At 36.8% G+C, this 18,709-nt stretch overlaps 1 protein-coding gene across 1 annotated transcript; it reads right to left on the bottom strand.

Moving 5' to 3' along the window:
• Positions 1–2,807: 2,807 nt before the first annotated feature.
• Positions 2,808–17,669, bottom strand: ppm1db (protein phosphatase, Mg2+/Mn2+ dependent, 1Db). The gene is made up of 6 exons (XM_082171460.1): positions 17,022–17,669; positions 15,277–15,505; positions 15,060–15,184; positions 13,729–13,910; positions 13,151–13,375; positions 2,808–4,359 (listed from the first exon to the last, which is right to left on the bottom strand). Exons 1-6 carry the CDS (start codon positions 17,497–17,499, stop codon positions 3,985–3,987), a joined length of 1,614 nt encoding a protein of 537 aa, XP_082027586.1. The 5' UTR covers positions 17,500–17,669; the 3' UTR covers positions 2,808–3,984.
• Between the last annotated feature and the right edge of the window lie 1,040 nt (positions 17,670–18,709).

Below are 18,709 nucleotides of genomic sequence, written 5' to 3'. Positions count from 1 at the left end.
TCGTGACACTGGTATGATCAGTGAGCTCTCTCAACTGGCATTTTAAGCCTGTCACTCCCAGTCCTGAACTCTCTAATGATAATAACAGCTCTTTGCAAGCACAATAAGAAGGCTTATAGCAGCAGTATAGTGCACTAATACATAGAGAGAGTGTAGCAGTGACAGGTGTGACGCCAATCTCTTGGCCCAAGGCACTGTAATGTAATGTGGGCTTCAGATACAAGGACTTTTCAAAGCGGGATTGACTTTCTGGGTTAATCCCTTCACTTTGCACCATTGTCCATCAGGTCAGCTGATATAAATTTGATAACCATTAGAATAGTGAAATATTAAGAGCACTGACACAGACACAATTCATACACTTTATCTCAATGTAATTCCTCATAATATCATGACCGACTGGTAATGTGAACTCCATTTCTTGTCATAATATCATCAGCATCATTGTCCACATAGACGCCTCCTCCCGCAGTGGAAGAGTACGTTATTTCTGCGATTATAGTACATCAAACCAAACACAACCAACCAGTAGGCCACAGTCTAAATATTACACAATTCAATCTTATAAAGACAATTAGAATTACTATAGACTAATCCTAACCCAAACCCCTAAAATATATTATTTATTTTTTACTTATTTATTCATTCTTTTAAAATTATGCCCAATGTCGTTTTTAAATAAATAAATGTAATTTTATATATGAACACTTTTTACAACTAATGCTGCCCATATTTTTAAGTAAATAAATAAATGTTATTTTATATATGAACACTTTTTAAAGTTAATGATATAAAACAACAAACTAATAAATAAATGTCAGGCTATTTTATTCATGAAAACTTTTACAATTAATTACAGTTAATAATTATAATCAATCAATGACAATTATATTTTTGAAATATTCTTTTCCTATTCCCCAGGTTGTCCTTACAAAGGAATGTGTTATCAGGTTTCGTTAAATATCTAAATGAGGACATTTAATTTTTGAAATACTATAACCTTATATTGGCTAATTGTAGTGTTTTTAGTGCATTACAATATTGCATTACTAATAGTAACTAATTGTGTAATTTGTCATGGAAAGTAATGCATTATGTTACTTTTGAGACACTCTTTCTCACCTGGGCTGGCTAGCTTGTTTGTTTTTTAATAACAAAACAAAAAAAGTTATATATTTGGCAAATGTAAATTCCATTTCACACCAAAAGTGAAATGTATAAGCCTCCGGTTGAAGGAAATGCAAATTCACTTCTGTGTTTGGAGAATAGATAGATGGATGAAAATAAAAAGTGTTCTATTTATGAATCTTTTGACCCTTTAAGGACATAACACTACACATAGACCTTTGATTTGAAATAAAGCAACTTATATTTAATACAGACTCATTCTAAACCTACTCTTTTCACAAGGCTGTCTTTTTTGGAAAAACATTATTTTGTTATGCTATAAAGGCCTATTTATGTTTTACAATTGAGGACGTTCCAAAAAGTAGTTAAGAGTCAAGTAGCACATTTTTCAACCAATTTTCTTCCCCACGAATAAACACCCACACTCACGCACACTCTTCACTCAAGAGGAGCAGCAGATCAGAAGTGTTTCCTTGTCAGTTTAGCACCATTATGGAGGGTGTGGGTTTAGCTGCTGTCAGGTGTGTGTCACTATCACTCATGCTCTGAGATTAGGCTTCTAGAAAATGTCAAGTAAAACTATTCAGCGGTGAACGGACGCTCACATTACTTGACTTTCGGTCTAGTCTCCTAGTATTGACCGCCACCTAGTGGTTGAAAAACACAGTTGACATTGAAACACGCTGCCACACCAGGTTTTTTTTGCACACACACAAATATGCTTAAAAGATACATTTATAAGTAGGCCTACACTTAAAAATTGTCAATAAACAATATTTGCAATACTAAGGTCACATATTGGGTTTGCTTTTAAACATTTCTCTGCCTACCTATTTGACTACTGAGACTTGGTTGAGTCCATGAAATGTGACTAGATGCTTCTCAAGAAACCTAACACGGAAAATAGCGACACTTAAACACAAAACTGAGTGTCTCTTTATTGCAATTCCAGGAAATAAATATCAAACCCTGAACAAGACGGCATCCAATACACTAATATTCAAACCCACTTCAGAGAGAGATGCAGTTCGATATAAACGACCAGGCATTTTAGAAAAGCACAGTAAAAGAGAATAACCTCCATTAAACCCACCTTCCGCTATTGCTCAGGCCAGAGATAGGCTTTTACAAATGCGAAATGTTTCAGATTTCAACAGTGAATGAAAGTGTAAAAAAGAAAAAGAAAAATCACAATCTGTCAAGTTTTAACATGCAGAATCGCATTAAAACAATATTATTTCTCCATGACTTTTTTTTTTTTGGTAACACCTTTGGTATAAGGTTTCATTTGTTAACTATATTAGGTAACATGAACAATAGCCTACGTCTACAGCATTTATTAATCTTAATATATGGTAATTTCAACATTTAAATTTTTAAAATCCAAAGCTGTATTTTTTACATTTGATTTGCTAATGCACTATGAACTAACATGAACAAACAACGATCAATTGGATTTTTCTAATGTTAACAAAGATTAATAAATGCATATATATAATATATATATATATATCTCATTGTTAGATCATGTTAGCATATATATATATCATTGTTAGATCATGTTAGCAAATGCATTAATTAATGTTAACAAATGAGACCTTATTGTAAAGTATTACCGTTTTTTATATAATGTAGGCCCCCTTGCAGATGTTTTTTGAAATATGCAACCACAATATAACTGGATTTTTGTGTTCGTTTTTAATAAATTCCCTATGCATTTAAATCCATCAAGCTGTAACTGTCCTTCAGGCAACACCACATGAAGTACTCAAACCAAAACTGTCACTCTAGTAAATAGTGAAAGTTCATAAACAACACTATGAAAATGTTACTTCTTATCCACTGACAGTTATCTGGAAAATCTCCTTCGAAAGACAAAGTCTCAAACATAGGGCAAAAAAGCATCTCGCTAAAACTGTGCTGTACACTCTGGCAAACACCTCGGTCTCAACATCAACTTACAACCACACATCACATTAGCTCTGGAACTGGTGTTGGAAGATGTTATCTGCTTTTCATTAACAGACATTATTGATATTAAATAACTTACAATATCGAAATACATACGAAAATGTAAATTCCATTATACAACAGTCAAAAAACAAAACACGCCCCAAGAAAAAGCCAGTTTCTAAGGATATAACAGAACATGCAATCCTCACCCTTTACAAAGGTTTTATAAAAAAAAAATATGTAATAAAAGCTCTGTAGTCCGATGATCAGAGATACGTCTCAGTTTCAACTCATGCAGTAACTCAAAATTAGAAAGACAGGGTAATGCTAACAAATACATTGAATACTGATGTGAATATTTAATGCACAAAGTATATTGGCATGGACAAATGTGCACAAGGATTGTGGGGCAAGAAAATTGGTTATTTGGGGAAAAAAATATTGCAAGTATAAAAATATTATATATTGTATGTCTACAATTATTTGGTCATTTTCAGAAAATCTGTACAAGCAATTCATGAAATTTAAAAGATGGATTTGCTGTTTATTTTAAAGTGTAAAAGATTAAAAACATCATTTGATAGAACATTCCTTAGAGAGACTGATCTGAATTCTTTTTCCATATAAAATGACTATAAATCCAAACACTAAAAGGGAGATTTATTTTTTACCCTCACATCATTAAAAGTAAAAGGAAAGGGGGAAAAAACACTAACAAAAGACTAATAAAAATTTAAAAAAGACAAAAAAAAAAAAATTCATACGATACAAATAAAACCAGTGGCAGTTAAAACAATAGCAGTTATCTATTCTTGTGACTATGCAGAATATCAGAGACCAGGATGTAGGTTGAACATCCATCTTCGCTCATCTGTGTTAGTGTGCGCAGTCTGACGGAGGAGTTCAGCAGACGCAGAGTGTTGCTTTACGGTGCTGTAGTATTGTGACGCTGGGCGTCCGTTTGGGACTCTTGCCGGTGTTGCGTTTAGGTACGGAGCGTTCCCCAGTCCTCCGGCGGGAGCTGCTCGGGGTGAGGGGGCTGCGTCTGGGCCTCTTCCCCACCGGACTTGACACATCCGGTGAGGACAGGGGCATCTCTGGGGTCCAGTTGCCCTCAAAGGGGCACGCAGTCAAGGAAGCTTTGTCCATGAGCTCAATGTAAGGGAGGTTTTCCTCTAACGGGGGTTCTGCGCTGAGACTCACTCCTGACAGACCGTTCCTTCTCTCCAGCGCCGGCAAAGACTCACTGCTGGCTGAGGACAGGTCTGGATCCGGGGTCTGTAGACGGTCAAAGATTTAGTCATTTTGTGTTTTACCCATTTCTGATCCTAGAATTAGCATTTTATTATTTACAAGTTACACATGTTGGGAAGCTACTTTTAAGGCTACTTTTGCCAAGCTAGTAGTAAAAGTAGGTAAAGTCCTTTTGAGAAAGTGGACAGCTCCACAACAAGTTAAAGGGAAAGTTCACCCAAAAATGAAAATTCTGTCATCATTTACTCACCCTCAAGTTGTTCCAAACCTGTATGAATTTCTGTTTTCCGCTGAACACAAAAGAAGATATTTTGAAGAATGTTGGTAACCCAGCAGTTGATGGACCACATTGACCTCCATAGATTTTTTTAATTAATTTTTTATTATATAAGTTATAAGTCTGTAACCATCAACTGTTTGGTTACAGACATTCTTCAAATTATCTTCTTTTGTATTCAGCAGAAAAATAAATTAAACAAACATTAACAACTACAATTAATCTAATTTATGAGGATTATTTATATTATAATATAACAGATTATTATTACATTTTTTTTAAAGCAGAAAAGAAAGAAAAAAAGAGCAGCATTTATCTGGCATAAAAACAAAGCCTTCAATTAGAGAATAAATCAAATTAAGAGTAATATTGTGAAAATATTATATTATAATATTGTGAACTATTATTTCAGTTTTCTAATTTAATGTAATTTATTCCTGTGATGGAAAAGATTTTTCAGCATCATTACTCCAGTCTTCAGTGTCACATGATCCTTCGGAAATCATTCTAATATACTGATTTGGTGCTTAAGAAACATTTCTTATTATTCCCAAAATTGAAAACGGCTGCTGACAGCAAAGGTCAGCAAAAGGGTGTTCTACCAAGTACTAAAGATGTTTGCCATGAAGGGGTTGAATAATTTTGAGACTGCAGAAGTCATTAAAAGTTGCATTTTCAGTTGAATTTGGGGGAACCACGTGAAACTTTTGTTGTGTTGAGCTATTTCAATTACTTTTGTTTGATTTGTTCTTTGCAAACAGCTGAAAGTCTGTAATTTTTGCAAATAAACCTGATTTGCAATGGGGGTTGAATAATTTCGATTTCAACTGTATGTAACATACATTGCTTTAATCAAAAATGTTCATTAACTGGAATTCCATCATTTTGACAGACAATAAATATTGTATTTACCTGCTTTAGAAACGTTCCGGGAAACACTGCTAATATGATTAGTAGTGAAAAGGGTAGACAAGTACATTTTAAAGCATCCGTGTGAAAACAAACCTGGAAAGAGTAGTGAGGATTTGGGGAGAAAAACGAGAGCTTCTTAGTGCATTCCAGTAAATTATTTATGGGATATATCAAATTAAATCGAGTCAACAGGCCACAAATGTGGAGTGTATGTTGTATTTTTTCATACTGTTACATGGGAATAACAAAGAAGAAAAAAGAAAAGAATCAGGAGGAAAAGAATGCAGCGACTAAAAAGAGCTCTTGCCATAGATATTCTTGTTATACCACATCACATTAAAATGGAGAGTTAACGTTATTCTCCTGACGTCTGAAAATAGAGCATGAAGGAAATTTTACAGTTTATTTAATCAAACTGATGGATAATGATTATTTGTAACACAACCTTATGCCTCCCATAATCTAAAATGCAATAGGCTCGTTAGGATAAAGGTAGATAGAGATTTTATTTACTTTATATATTTAACTATGCATGCTCATTTGCCCTTTTATTTTTCCATTAAATTTGCAATAATCTAATGCTTAAGGTTAAGGTTAATCTTTAATACAATAATACTTTAAACACTGTTAAATGTAATATTTATCAAGTCTCAATATTCATTTTCCATACTGTACATCATGTTTTGATGTACAGAAATCGTGCAGCATTTGAAACCATTTGGTGTTCAATTTATTTAGACAAAATAGTACAGAATTTTTAAATCAGTCATACCATGACAATAATGATTAGTTTATCAGTATTGGCCAGAATTGTTATATCTGTAAATCCCTAAAGGAAATATTAAAAAGTTCAAAACAAGTAATTCCAGAGGAAGTAGCAGAAATGGAAAAGATTCAAACTGCAAACAAATGGCAACAACTCTTTAAGACAAAATACAAATAAAGTGAGTCTAAAGTCTGGTCTTCATCACTACTTTACGACAGAGGAAACGCATCACGGCTGCTCTTTTGCATTCTCTTGCCCTGTTCTGTATTTTTCATTTCCCCTCTATCAAAATCATAACAGCACCAGAAGAGCAAACAGGAAAAACGATCAAAGCGGCCTCCCTAAACCTCAAATCCACTCCACTTAAAAGGATTAAAAACACAAACATCTGTCCACTCTCCAGCTCTCTGAGCCAAAGCAAAACAGCCAAGAGCAGCTGGAGGAGCCGTGCTTCAAACACACTGGGGCCAAACAAACACGGAGACATGGCTTCCATCGGAACTGCTCTGACAATGGAGGCCTCGATCGGGAAAAGCAGGCAGGACTGATGAGCAGCGTATTAGTCTCTCTTTTGGTGGGCATGGAGCCAAAGTGTGGCTAACATGAGCAGGAACTCTGCAAAAAGTCTTATCTGAAAACTTCTGATTAGCTGTGACTCTGGACAGTGTACAGAAATCTCGAAGGTCAAGGGTATCATGAACTCCTGTTTTTGTCTGCTTGAAGTTGCAGACAAGTTTTGCGAAAAGCACTGGCACTTTGGTACCAAGTCGATACTGGAATTGTTCAAATGGGACAATACCAGACTCCAGATACAGCTAGTATTGACTGGTGCCCACTGTTGCACTCGTATAGACAAAATGTCTATTTTTTGCCACACTTTTATACGGGGTCTAAAAAGTTGAGCATGTCCACTTTCGACCACTTCCAGAGGAAGTCAAAAACCCATTCGACCGGATTGCTTTCATAGTGTAAATGCTCATGTGGTTGAATGCGTTCGAACAGCAGCAAAATACCGTCTACTGTCCGCCTACTGATCTAATGTGTAAACATAATGGGAAGCGCACTAGGCAGTAGGGCTGGGTATCGATTCAGATGTTACAATTCGATTCGATTTCGATTCGCAAGCTCTAATTCGATTCGATTTCGATTCTCGATTCGATTTTCGATTCGATTTTTCCAATTTCGATTCTAAATTAATTTCGATTCGACTCACTCAATGAATATTAAATACAAATCCTATATTTATTAAAAAAAGAAAAAGAAAAGAAAAAAAGTGAACAAGTTTTCAAGTGTTTAATTAATAAAAAGAAATTAAGAGCTACAAACCTGTATATTAAACTCTTTTTATTTTAGGTACACTTGGGTACATTAAAACAGAACCCAACTCTATATTTCAAATGCATACAATGAATAGACAGGATTTTGATGCAAGATGAAAAATGTATGCTGAAAATTGGACAAGTCAGAACAGTCGCATGTCTTGATCAAACAGGTTAACAATCCTCACATAAACCCACATATAAAAACGTTGCATATAATATAATATGTGCCCTTCCTGTCTAACAGCTAGGCCATACAGAAATTGAATAAAATTATCAAACAGTCTGTGTTGCATTAATTATAAATTATATATTGACTAATCAAAGTTACAAAAGTTCTTTATTCAAGAGCAGTGAGTGTTTTTCTCTGTTCTCTTTGTTCTTTGATTAACTTAAATGACAGAGATAATTAGTGGCTACAGTGTACTGTCCCTTTAAGACCAGCCGCTGTTGACAGAGACGCGGAACTCACACGCGGACTCATTCTCTCACGAGGCACAACTCTTCACGTTCGTCATAAGACTGCTCTTATGTTATAAAGATACTCGACAAAAATACATTTTGGCATAATTGTGTGTGTTCTTCGTTCAAGCGCGAAAGATAATTCTATTCTGTGCTGTCTTGTGCGCACGCACGATATCATCGCAAGTTTTTCTGTCACAGTCACGACAGCATTTTGGCAGCATTTTGGTCATATAGCCTAATTGCGTATAGGCTTGTCATAGCGATTGCGATATGATTAAACGTGCAGCACTAATTGAGGTTATTTTATGATTTAGATAAAACTACCATAAAATCTCACAGCATTAGCTATAAAATTGAGTTTGCAAGCCTATGAACAGTGGAGGAAAACTAATACATAAAGATGGAAAAAAATCGATTCTTGGCGTTTGAGAATCGATTTTGAATCGACCACATTTTAAAAAACGATTAATCGAAAAATCGATTTTTTTGCCCAGCCCTACTAGGCAGGAAGGATTTAAACTTTGTCGACTGGAGAACCAAGTTTGGTTTGATGACGAAAAATGTACCGTTCAGTGTGGTCTTGCAGCTATCAGAGCAGAAACGAAAGCTGATGCTCTCCGTGTGTTTTTCCGAAACGGATATGTGTCTCCCTCGTCTACGCCCACCCGATCAACCAAAAAGTATCTTAATACCAGGTGTAAACAGGGTCATAGAAATGTCTGCTAAAATCAATGGCTAATCAGAGGCATTTAAGTTCAGAATCCACTCAATTCCAGTCCAAACAGTACAGCTCAAAACTGAATTATGCATGCTTGCGAATCCTATTTTTATTTCCAACAAAGTGTAGAGACAATGTAAATAAGAGATTAATTGTGAGGTGTAGGCAGCCTCTTTGATTATAACATGAATTCGAATTCGCAAGAGTGCAGAACTGTGAGCTTGAGCTGAAATTAAGTGATTGACAGCTTCAATGATTATAAAGGGACCACTCTTTCTTTGCTTTCAGTATAATTTGAATAAAATTTAGATAGAAATGTCTATCATTTTAATAAACGTTTTGTGTTGCTGAGATGGCCACATAAACATTGCAAAATGGGTTTAAATTTAAATGTAGAAAATAAATAATCTCTATAAATGATTGATATAGTGATAACCATAGAAATTGATGGGACGAATAAAAGTCTAACTTTGCTAATAAGTCCTGGCTGAATATGTTTAGTAGCTTTAATAAGCCTAAAACAATCTTTGCTCTATTACTTGGGGTTTCGTTCCTCATTTTATTACTGACTTTTTACCGAACATTTTTGAAAGATGCAATCTATTATTTACTCATAGTTGATGTTAGCATAAATTGTTAATTTAATTTATTTAAAATATTTTTTTATATACAAATAGTCAAATAAATTAGTTATGTAGTCAAAGTGAGTGTATTCAAGTTTTTGCTATAGTATCGAAATTAGTACAAAGCACTGAATACAAATAGAAATTTTACTGGTATTGGTAATGGCTACTGAACTTTTGGTAACTGCGAAAACAGGAGTAAAACAAATGATTATCTTTTAAATTAAAGGCAGTTGGACTCGACAGTGATCCTTACAACTCGCCAGAGAACCTTTGGTTCACGTTCACATGACACTGACATGTGGCCAGGAATCGCCGGGTTTTCTGACATGTGCAAAGCCTGTGAATGTTATAGCTGCTAAACAACACAATAAAAACAACATAGGTAGATCTAAATCCACATGATCACATCATCATATCATTGTTATACAGTGCTTGCAGAATTATTAGGCACGTTGATTTTCTGATCATATTTTATTCCCAGGCACATTTTGCCAATTCCAAACCATATTAATCTTAATAACTACTATTAATTTTGTATTTAATCATTTATAAGTGATATATAATTGTTCATGAAGGCTGGAAATGAAAAACGCCTTATAATCAGGTATGCAGAATTATTAGGCACGTTTTCTTTTACAGATAAAATAAGCCAAAAAAAGAGATTTAACTAAAACCGAAAAGTCCAAAATTATTAAATGTCCATGAGAAGGATACAATACTAATGCAATACTAGAGATTGCAGTTAAGGCATGACCATTGGACAGTGAAATACTCTTCTACCGCTATTTGAAGAATTCATCATCTAGAATCTGACAGTAAGTTTTGGGAGTTCATTTTTAGTCCATCTCTGCAAAATGGACTTCAGGGTAGGAGATGGACTAAAAATAAACTACCAAAACTTACTGTCAGATTCTAGATGATGAATTCTTCAAATAGTGGTAGAAGAGGATGTGGTGCTGGTCCTTCAAGAGTCACTCTCAATCTGTCTGTCTATAAAGCCTATAAAAAACCAGTCTTCATGTATTTTAGCTTGTGATTCTTATTAAGAGGGGGTACATTTTAGGATTCTTTACCTAACCTAAGTCTCTGAGATCCTGACACCTTGCTCTTCTGGAGACTCCAGGTAGGTTGCAGTTCTGGAAAATGGTGGCGCTGAAGACTAAAGTGTTCCTGATGGTTTCACACTTAATTCTTCATCTTAATTCTTCAATCTTTTGCAGTTAACATGTGCCTTTTCTTCTCCACCTGTATTTTTCTGACCCTGCTGACCTAATGAGTATTTCACTGTCCAATGAGCATGCCTTAACTGCAATCTCTAGTATTGCATTAGTATTGTATCCTTCTCATGGGCATTTAATAATTTTGGACTTTTCAGTCAGAGTTAAATCTCTTTTTTGGCTTATTTTATCTGTAAAAGAAAAAGTGCCTAATAATTCTGCACACTTGAAAATAAGCCTTTTTTCATTTCCAGCCTTCATGAACAATTATATATCACTTATAAATGATTAAATACAAAATGAGTTGTAGTTATTAAGATTAATATGGTTTGGAATTGGCAAAATGTGCCTGGGAATAAAATATGATCAGAAAATCAACGTGCCTACTAATTCTGCAAGCACTGTATATCAGGGTTGTCCAGTCCAGCTCCTGGAGGGCACTGTCCTGCAGAGTTCAGCTCCGACCCCAATTATACACACCTGAACCAGCTAAACAAGGTCTCACAAGGCATACTAGAAACTTCCAGGCATGTGTGTTGAGGCAAGTTGGAGCAAAACCCTCCAGGATAAGGATAGGACAATATATTTCATCGTATCGCCCAGCCCTAAAACTTGTGAAAGCACTAAGGCATTATAGACATAACATTATGACTTTCTGTAAAGCTGCTTGGGAAAAATGTGTATCATGGAGAGCTATGCAAATAAAATTGACTTGACAATTGGTCACACTTCACGCTTGGATATTCTGGTTGTTTCAATATATATTATGTAGAAAATGTTAAAGTTATCTGGAAAACTGTCAGCTGTTACCGCCAGGCAGACGATACAGAGTTCTCCGGTGTAAACAATATATATATATATATATATATATATATATATATATATATATATATATATATATATATTTATTTGACAATTAGGGCTGTCAGTTAAACGCGTTATTAACGGCGTTAACTCAAACCCATTTTAACAGCGTAAAAAAATTTATTGCGAGATTAACGTTCTTTTTGGCCTAGCAAACTTTGTAGTTTTTTTTCACATGCTGTTGCAACAACTAGTAACGTTAGAAAAACTACAACACCACACCGGATCTAGCTAGACCGGAAACAAAACCACCGGCACGCCGCACACACTTGTTTGGGCTTGCAAACCGGCCAAAGAGTAGTAGGCTAACGTTACGTTTTGAGTGGATGGTGAGCGAAAGACGCTGAAATGGATGCCAATAAGATTCTGAATGGAAATCTTACTTTTTAAAAAGTTGGCAAATGGTTCCATTGACAAGACCAAAGTGATCTGTGTGTTTTGTCGTTGTGAGCTGAGCTATCATCGCAGCACGTCCAGTCTGAAATGCCACTTGATGGCCAAGCACACAGCTGATGCAAATTCTCTGATGTGATTATTTGCTCCAAGTGAGAATGTTAGTGTGAAATTGAACACTACAGTATATGCCAATGCTGTTTTCAATAAAAAAACATTTGCACAAAGCAAGCCGATCCACTTTTCCATGTTGATAAGAGCATTAAAATGGGCCAAAAAGAAATCAAGGGACATTTAGAATAGATAAAAATGTGTGATTAATTGCAAGTTAACTATGACATTAATGCGATTAAATATTTTAATCATTTGACATCACTAATAATATATATATATATATATATATATATCAGTGTTTCCCCTAGGTTTACAGTTTACGGGGGGGGGGGTGCATGTGACTGCGTGCGCACTCATTGGGATAATTGTAAATGCACAAACACAGACAGAAAGGACATGCCATCATGGAAATAAGATAAATAACATTACTTAAGGACTATTTAGTTTGTTTAATAAAATAACAAATTGTAATCTGGCGCTATAAAGAAAATCAAATCAAATTTACTTGACCTTCAGGGGTGGGGGGCGAGCCATTAGGGAGGGGGGGGGCGCCCCCCTTACATAATGGTAGGGGAAACACTGTATATATATGCTTTGTAAGAAAAAAATTGGTTTGTCTAACATTATCTAACGATCCCCCTCTGTAAAACACAAGACTAAATAAACATTGACAAATACTTTACAGTTACGCAGAATATAAGATGGTAAATAGGAGTTATCAATACAATATATGACCTAGGTCCTAGGGTATGATTTTACCCCCAAAATCAATATATCTGAGACAAAACCACGTTTCACTGGCTGGATTCTAGTTGTTTCCAGTTGTTTGCAGCGATCCATTTGCTTCTCTTTTCTGTAGCTTTTCAGCAGTCAGTAAAAAAATAGATTTTTTGTTTAATCTATTTGTACAGTCAATCGCACAGCTCTTCCCCATTTTAGTTTTGAGTGTTATTCGCGGCATTCACGCTGAACACAAACACTGCCACTAACTTTTGTGACTCCCGCCTACTGTGACGTCATAGCATTCCCTCTATTTTTGCGCTACTGGTGGCACCAAAAAGCAAAATTAATTTTAGGTTTTGTTTCCTGAAAACACCCTCAGCCTGCCATTGCTTCTCAACGTGTGGTTTTAAGCCTCTTTTACCTTAATGAGTGGTGTGTTGGAGCGGGACCCTATAGCTGGGTCACAGTGCGGGCCCTCTGCTAGGCTGAGAATGACCTCGTCTCTATGCATAGGAAGGTGGGGTTTGCCAGGCTCAGGAAGGGCGATAACTATAACGCTGGTATTGTCTGCACGGAGCATCCGTTGACGCCATCGCATCAACGCATGGCAGCCCAACCGACGTGCAACCGACATCCCGAAGGGTGCCTGTAGGACATAAAACACACTCTTAAGGCCCGTTCACACCAAGAATGATAACTGGAAAGATTACAATAACTACATTAGCTCAAGCTCTTTAAAGCAGGACAGATTCTGATTGGCTTTCAAAATTTTTTTCATTCATCAGCTGTAAAAAATCATTCTGAAAGTCATTCCATCTATATCGTTTCTCTGTGCCGTTATCGTTATAGTTGTGGTGTGGACTCTGCTATTCTTTTATATTTAGAACTATATTTTTATAGTTATCATCCTTAGTGTGAACGGACCTTTAGAAATTAACACAAATAGCAGTGAGAAGTTAGAATAGAACAACATGTAGTTAGAAACTATTTTTTTCGTACCACAGCTTCATCATGGCTCTGGCACACAGTCACCGCCTCTTGCGGTGGCACCATGTTCCAAAGGCCATCACTGCCAACGATGATGTAACGATGCCGTCTTGGGTCAAGGGTCACCACATTGGTGTCAGGCTCAGGAGACACCACAAACTCTCCACTGTAGAAGTCATAACTCCATAGATCACCTGCACGGACACGTTTACAACATTATTTGCATACAGTCGCATTTGACAATAAATACATCCTGGAAATTCTAGAAAAGCTTACGGAAAAATCTCTACATTTTGATATTAAGGACCGTTCAGCTCGAAAAACAAGTCTGTCAATTCCATCTCAGCTTTAAGTTTAAAGGGATGGTTCACACAAAAACAAATATTCTTTCATAATTTACTCACCCTCATGTGCCTACCAGTATAGGGGCTTTCGCACCGGATAGTTCTAGGAACTAGCCACCAGGTGGTTCCCAGAGAACTAATAGTACCCCCTAGGAACGTTTTCCTGGTTGCATTCGCAGCACCGCTAGTAGGAACTCTGAAGTGACGTAAGCCGCGCTTGTTGATGTGACTTTAATTTTGACGGCAAGGAGAACGGCGGACCTTTATTTTGACGGCGCTGAGAATGCTAGCCAGAGCCACACAGTGCTCGCATTCTCTGTGTTCGTTAGTTTACGATCTGTCTAACAGTCCTGTCTAATACGTTATTAGATAGAACTGTTATACATAGAAAGTAGACAGTATATGAAAAGGTTTTAGCGTATGCCGTGTGGTTGATGTCCAGTGTTGCTAGGTGAGCAAAAATATATAATAATTTTTCGCTTGGTCCCCTCAAAGTTGCGTGGATGATTTTCTAGAGTAAAAGTTGAGAGGTCCATCTATCACTGTTTTCCAATTTCGTAGAGTTAGTTTGTTATAATCTATGTGTTTACACTGCTTTTTTTTTAATGGCGGGTGCTGGTGTTTCGCGTGTGTTCGGCCAATCAGTGTAGATTAACGTCACGGATAGTTCCTATAGTGCTGGTTTAGACCCTACTCTGAAGTATGAGCTAAATTAGTTCCTCCAAAAGGAGTTCCTAGAACTAAAATCGTCTGCGGTGCAAACACGCCAAAACACGCCAGAACTGATGACCGAATTTTCATTTTTGGGTGAACTACTGTATCCCTGATGATGAATAGTGAAAAGGCACTGAATTTGACAGTAATGGATTTTTATAGGATTTTGGCAGGTTTACACAATCCTTCTAAACACCATTTAAAGCAATGGCTTTTGAAGTCAGTACAAACCACATATTACTTAATATTTAATATATCGGAGTGAGAGTACAATTAAGTGTTTACCCAGAGCTCTGGCAACAGCGAGGAAGGGGATCTGATCGATCGGGGTGCTCCTCCTGACCGGGCCGTTGTGAGTTAGCCTAGGCCTCTTCCACACCACACGGTTCACGCCAGACTTCTTCACCACACTACACTCACACGCAAAAAGAGGAAATGACTGCATGAATCCAAGAGATTGATTCTTATGATGACTAGAAAGTATTAAAAATCAAGCTCTCACCTTCCTCCCAGTCCCTCAATTCTCTGCTTCTCTTTCGGGAGCTCAGGCTTGTGGTCTTGTGTGACCTCCACAGCTTTGATGACTTTATCAGAGGGATCTTCCCTCACACCCAGCACAACAGACGAGTCCCCGACATGAGCCACAAACATGCGGTCCCCTCTGATGACCACCACACTGGCTGTAGTGCCTGAAGTACTGGGGAGGCCAGTTAATGTTTTTGGCCATTCAGCTGAAGGACAGACAAAGGGTTAAACACTACAGCATCAAGACATTGATTGCAAGGCTATTTCCTCCACAGCTGAATAAAATCCAGTTCTGTAAGTCATAATGAGATACTTTCAAATAATAAAGAATTAACATCTCATAATAAACAATCTTCATTGTTATTTAATTTTATTATAGATTACACAAGAATGAAAACAACCGTTTCGCAAAACGTGCCATGTTTGCTGTGTTCTTGCATTTAACGTTACACGGCTTTGACCAACAGATGTCGCTAGCCTGCCATCACGCGCACGCGGTCTATGGCTTTGCACATGCGCACATTAAGATACATTTATAAACAAAAGAGTTTTTATTTTATTCAACACTCATTACTATGAGATGTTAAGTCATTATTATTGCCTTAGGAAGTTCTGTTGATCTGTTCTTAAATCTATTAGCATAAATGATTCAAGTTCGAGTGGTGTGCGAGACTTTTAAATTTTTTTGGTTTACGTTGTACCTGCTACAGATTCAGGTGTGCAAAGTATATATTTCTACATTTTAAAGTCATCATTATTATGAGAGTTTATGAGAGTCATTGTTTTGAGAAAGTGTTTCATAATAATGTGAAAAGTCATTATTACGAGAAAGCTTCTCATAATGAGATAAATCATTATTATTTATGAGAAAGATTCTTATTCTAATGAGATACAAAGTCATTATTACAAGAAACTCATTACGAGAAACCCAATTTTACAAGAAACCTCATTATTATGAAAAAAAAAATTATTATTATTAGAATATTTCTCATTATTACGAGGTATTACACGACATTAAGCCATTATCACGAGAAAGGTTCTCTGCTCATAAGATGTTAACTAATTAATTAAATAGATTTTTCTTCTAAATAAACACTATAAAATTAACTTATGAGAGCATTTCTCGTTATTATGAAATACTAAGTACACAGTTATGGGACAGTTTCTCAAGAGATAATAGAAATAATAATAGGAAGTCATTATTAGTAATTTTCTCAATATAATGATATACTAAATAATTATGAGAAAGTTTCTAATTATTATGCCAACAGAATCATATTTTACTCCGCTGTGGCGGAAACTGCTTCCGTAGTATAATGTATTTGCTTCATCCCTCTAAAAGTGTGTAAAGGTCTGCAACCGTTTTTGGATAGATCTGCTTATTAACCTGTCAATTTCCGCGCATGCGCACCGAGACCCATCCGTTCGATTTTTTTCGTGTTTTCTGCAGTAAGTAGCTATATAGCGTGGCGCCCAATTTCAAATAGTGTATTACTCAATCGCTGCCCCAGTATTATATTCATCTGTCTAAGAATAATTTTAACACGTATGTTATTTCAGGCGTTAAAAATTGCCTGGAGGTCTTAAATTACACTGATCACCATAACCTTATAATTGACGCTACTCACAACGTAGTCAACTTAAGACATTTAAAATATATATAAATTTAAAAAAGCACTCTCGTCAGAAAATGTCTTGGGAAATAGTCTTGAATGTACTTACGAAGCTTTTTCCACATTGCATGATGACATGCAACGAAGCCCTTACGAATTGCGGCACAAACTTTCCGGTAATCCTTAGACCAAAAGCCCCGCTGCTTCTTGAGAAAATCCCAGAGGTGATCTCGAGCGAACAGCGCGGCTTCTCGCCCTCCGTGGCCGTCAAACACGGCGAAGAACGCGACCGATCTCCTGCTGTCCGCTGCCGCCGGTTGAGTCCCGGGCTCCTCTGTACCGTCGCTCTCATCGGTCGTCAGGGTGTTTCTCCACGTTACCATGACGGGTAAAGGCTTGTTTGTGTAGTCCGGCGGGTCGCTTTCAGAGACGGGCTCTTGGTCCGGCTTTGGATCAGTGTGTCCGGCCTCTCGCAGCTCATCGTCGCTGGGTTCCAGCTCCACGATCACCTCAGTTAAATCCTCCATGTATTTCCTTCCTCCTTGTTCGGAGAAGACGCTCACTCGCAGCGATAGGTCTAAATTCATGGCCAATCGGACAGCCCTTGCTGATAGTTCAACCTAAAGACTGCACAAACGTGGTTAAAAGATTATGGTTAACCTCAAAAACATTTATTAATCTGAGCTCGTCTTTTGTTTATTTTCTAAGCTGCCAGTCTTCCTTCCTTCACAGACACATAGTAATGCAGGCAGAAGTGTCATTAGCGCCATCTGTTGGACAGGAGGATTGTGTACGATGCAGGGAAACATGGCAAGCCGTTTTAAGATTTAAACCTTAACGTACTGGCATCTATTTTCATGTTACTAATCCTTTTTTTAGCTTGGCCTACTTGTATCTAATAAGTACTAGCATGCATTTAATAGGTATGTGTATCAAATTAATAAGCACTAGTATCTAACAAATAAGAACTAGTATCTAATGAATAAATACTAGCATCTATTTAATAGGCATGAGTATCTATAAAATAAGAACTAATACTGTATGGAATCCCAACAACGCCGCCTGGAGGTATCTTTATGTATATAACTTCATTAACGCTTAGACAAGTCAAGACATGCCTGAACAAGAATCAGGGCACAGTCAATGGCTGTGTCCCAATTCAAAGGCTGCATTCTTCCAAGGCCACGACCTCAAAAGCGAAGGTTGAACTGAGCATTGTTAAGTGGGATCTCTAGCCTACTGTTCTTGTCGCCTAGCAACTGTGACAGCTTCCATAGTTGACCAGCAGGTTATATTCAACTGCCTAAAAAAAAAACAGGGTTCACAACCTGTTTAAATATGTTCACCTTGGTCCATTTATATAAAGAGTATAAACTATATAAAATTGCATCTTGGTAAGATAAGTCAACATTTGAACCACTTTATACATATATCTTTACATGTGCATCATTAGATTCATTAGATTATTCGAGTAGGTAGAACCACATTTGAGTGTAATCCTGCAATTTCTCGGAAAAAAAAATCCTGTCGTCACCGGCACGCAATGAATTCTGCGGCAGAGTCCTGCAACGGGTCGGGTACCCGCGGGTATCCGCGGGTACCCGCATAAAAGTGGCTAAAACGGGTGGATTGTGACATTCCTAAAATTCACGGGCGGGGACACGGGCGGATAATGAACTCCTTGCGGGCGGGTAGCGGATGAAAAATATGTGCAGTATTTTGTATGTCTAAATTACCAGCATTACACATACGCAAATATGTGTTTTAGTCAGGCCATCCTTAAAAATATTCTTGTTT

This window comes from Leuciscus leuciscus, assembly GCF_965113295.1.
Source record: "Leuciscus leuciscus genome assembly, chromosome: 5".
In the NCBI taxonomy this organism is placed as follows: Eukaryota; Metazoa; Chordata; class Actinopteri; order Cypriniformes; family Leuciscidae; genus Leuciscus; species Leuciscus leuciscus.
Note: the sequence above shows the minus strand (reverse complement) of the source record. Positions and strands in the feature narration are given on the sequence as shown.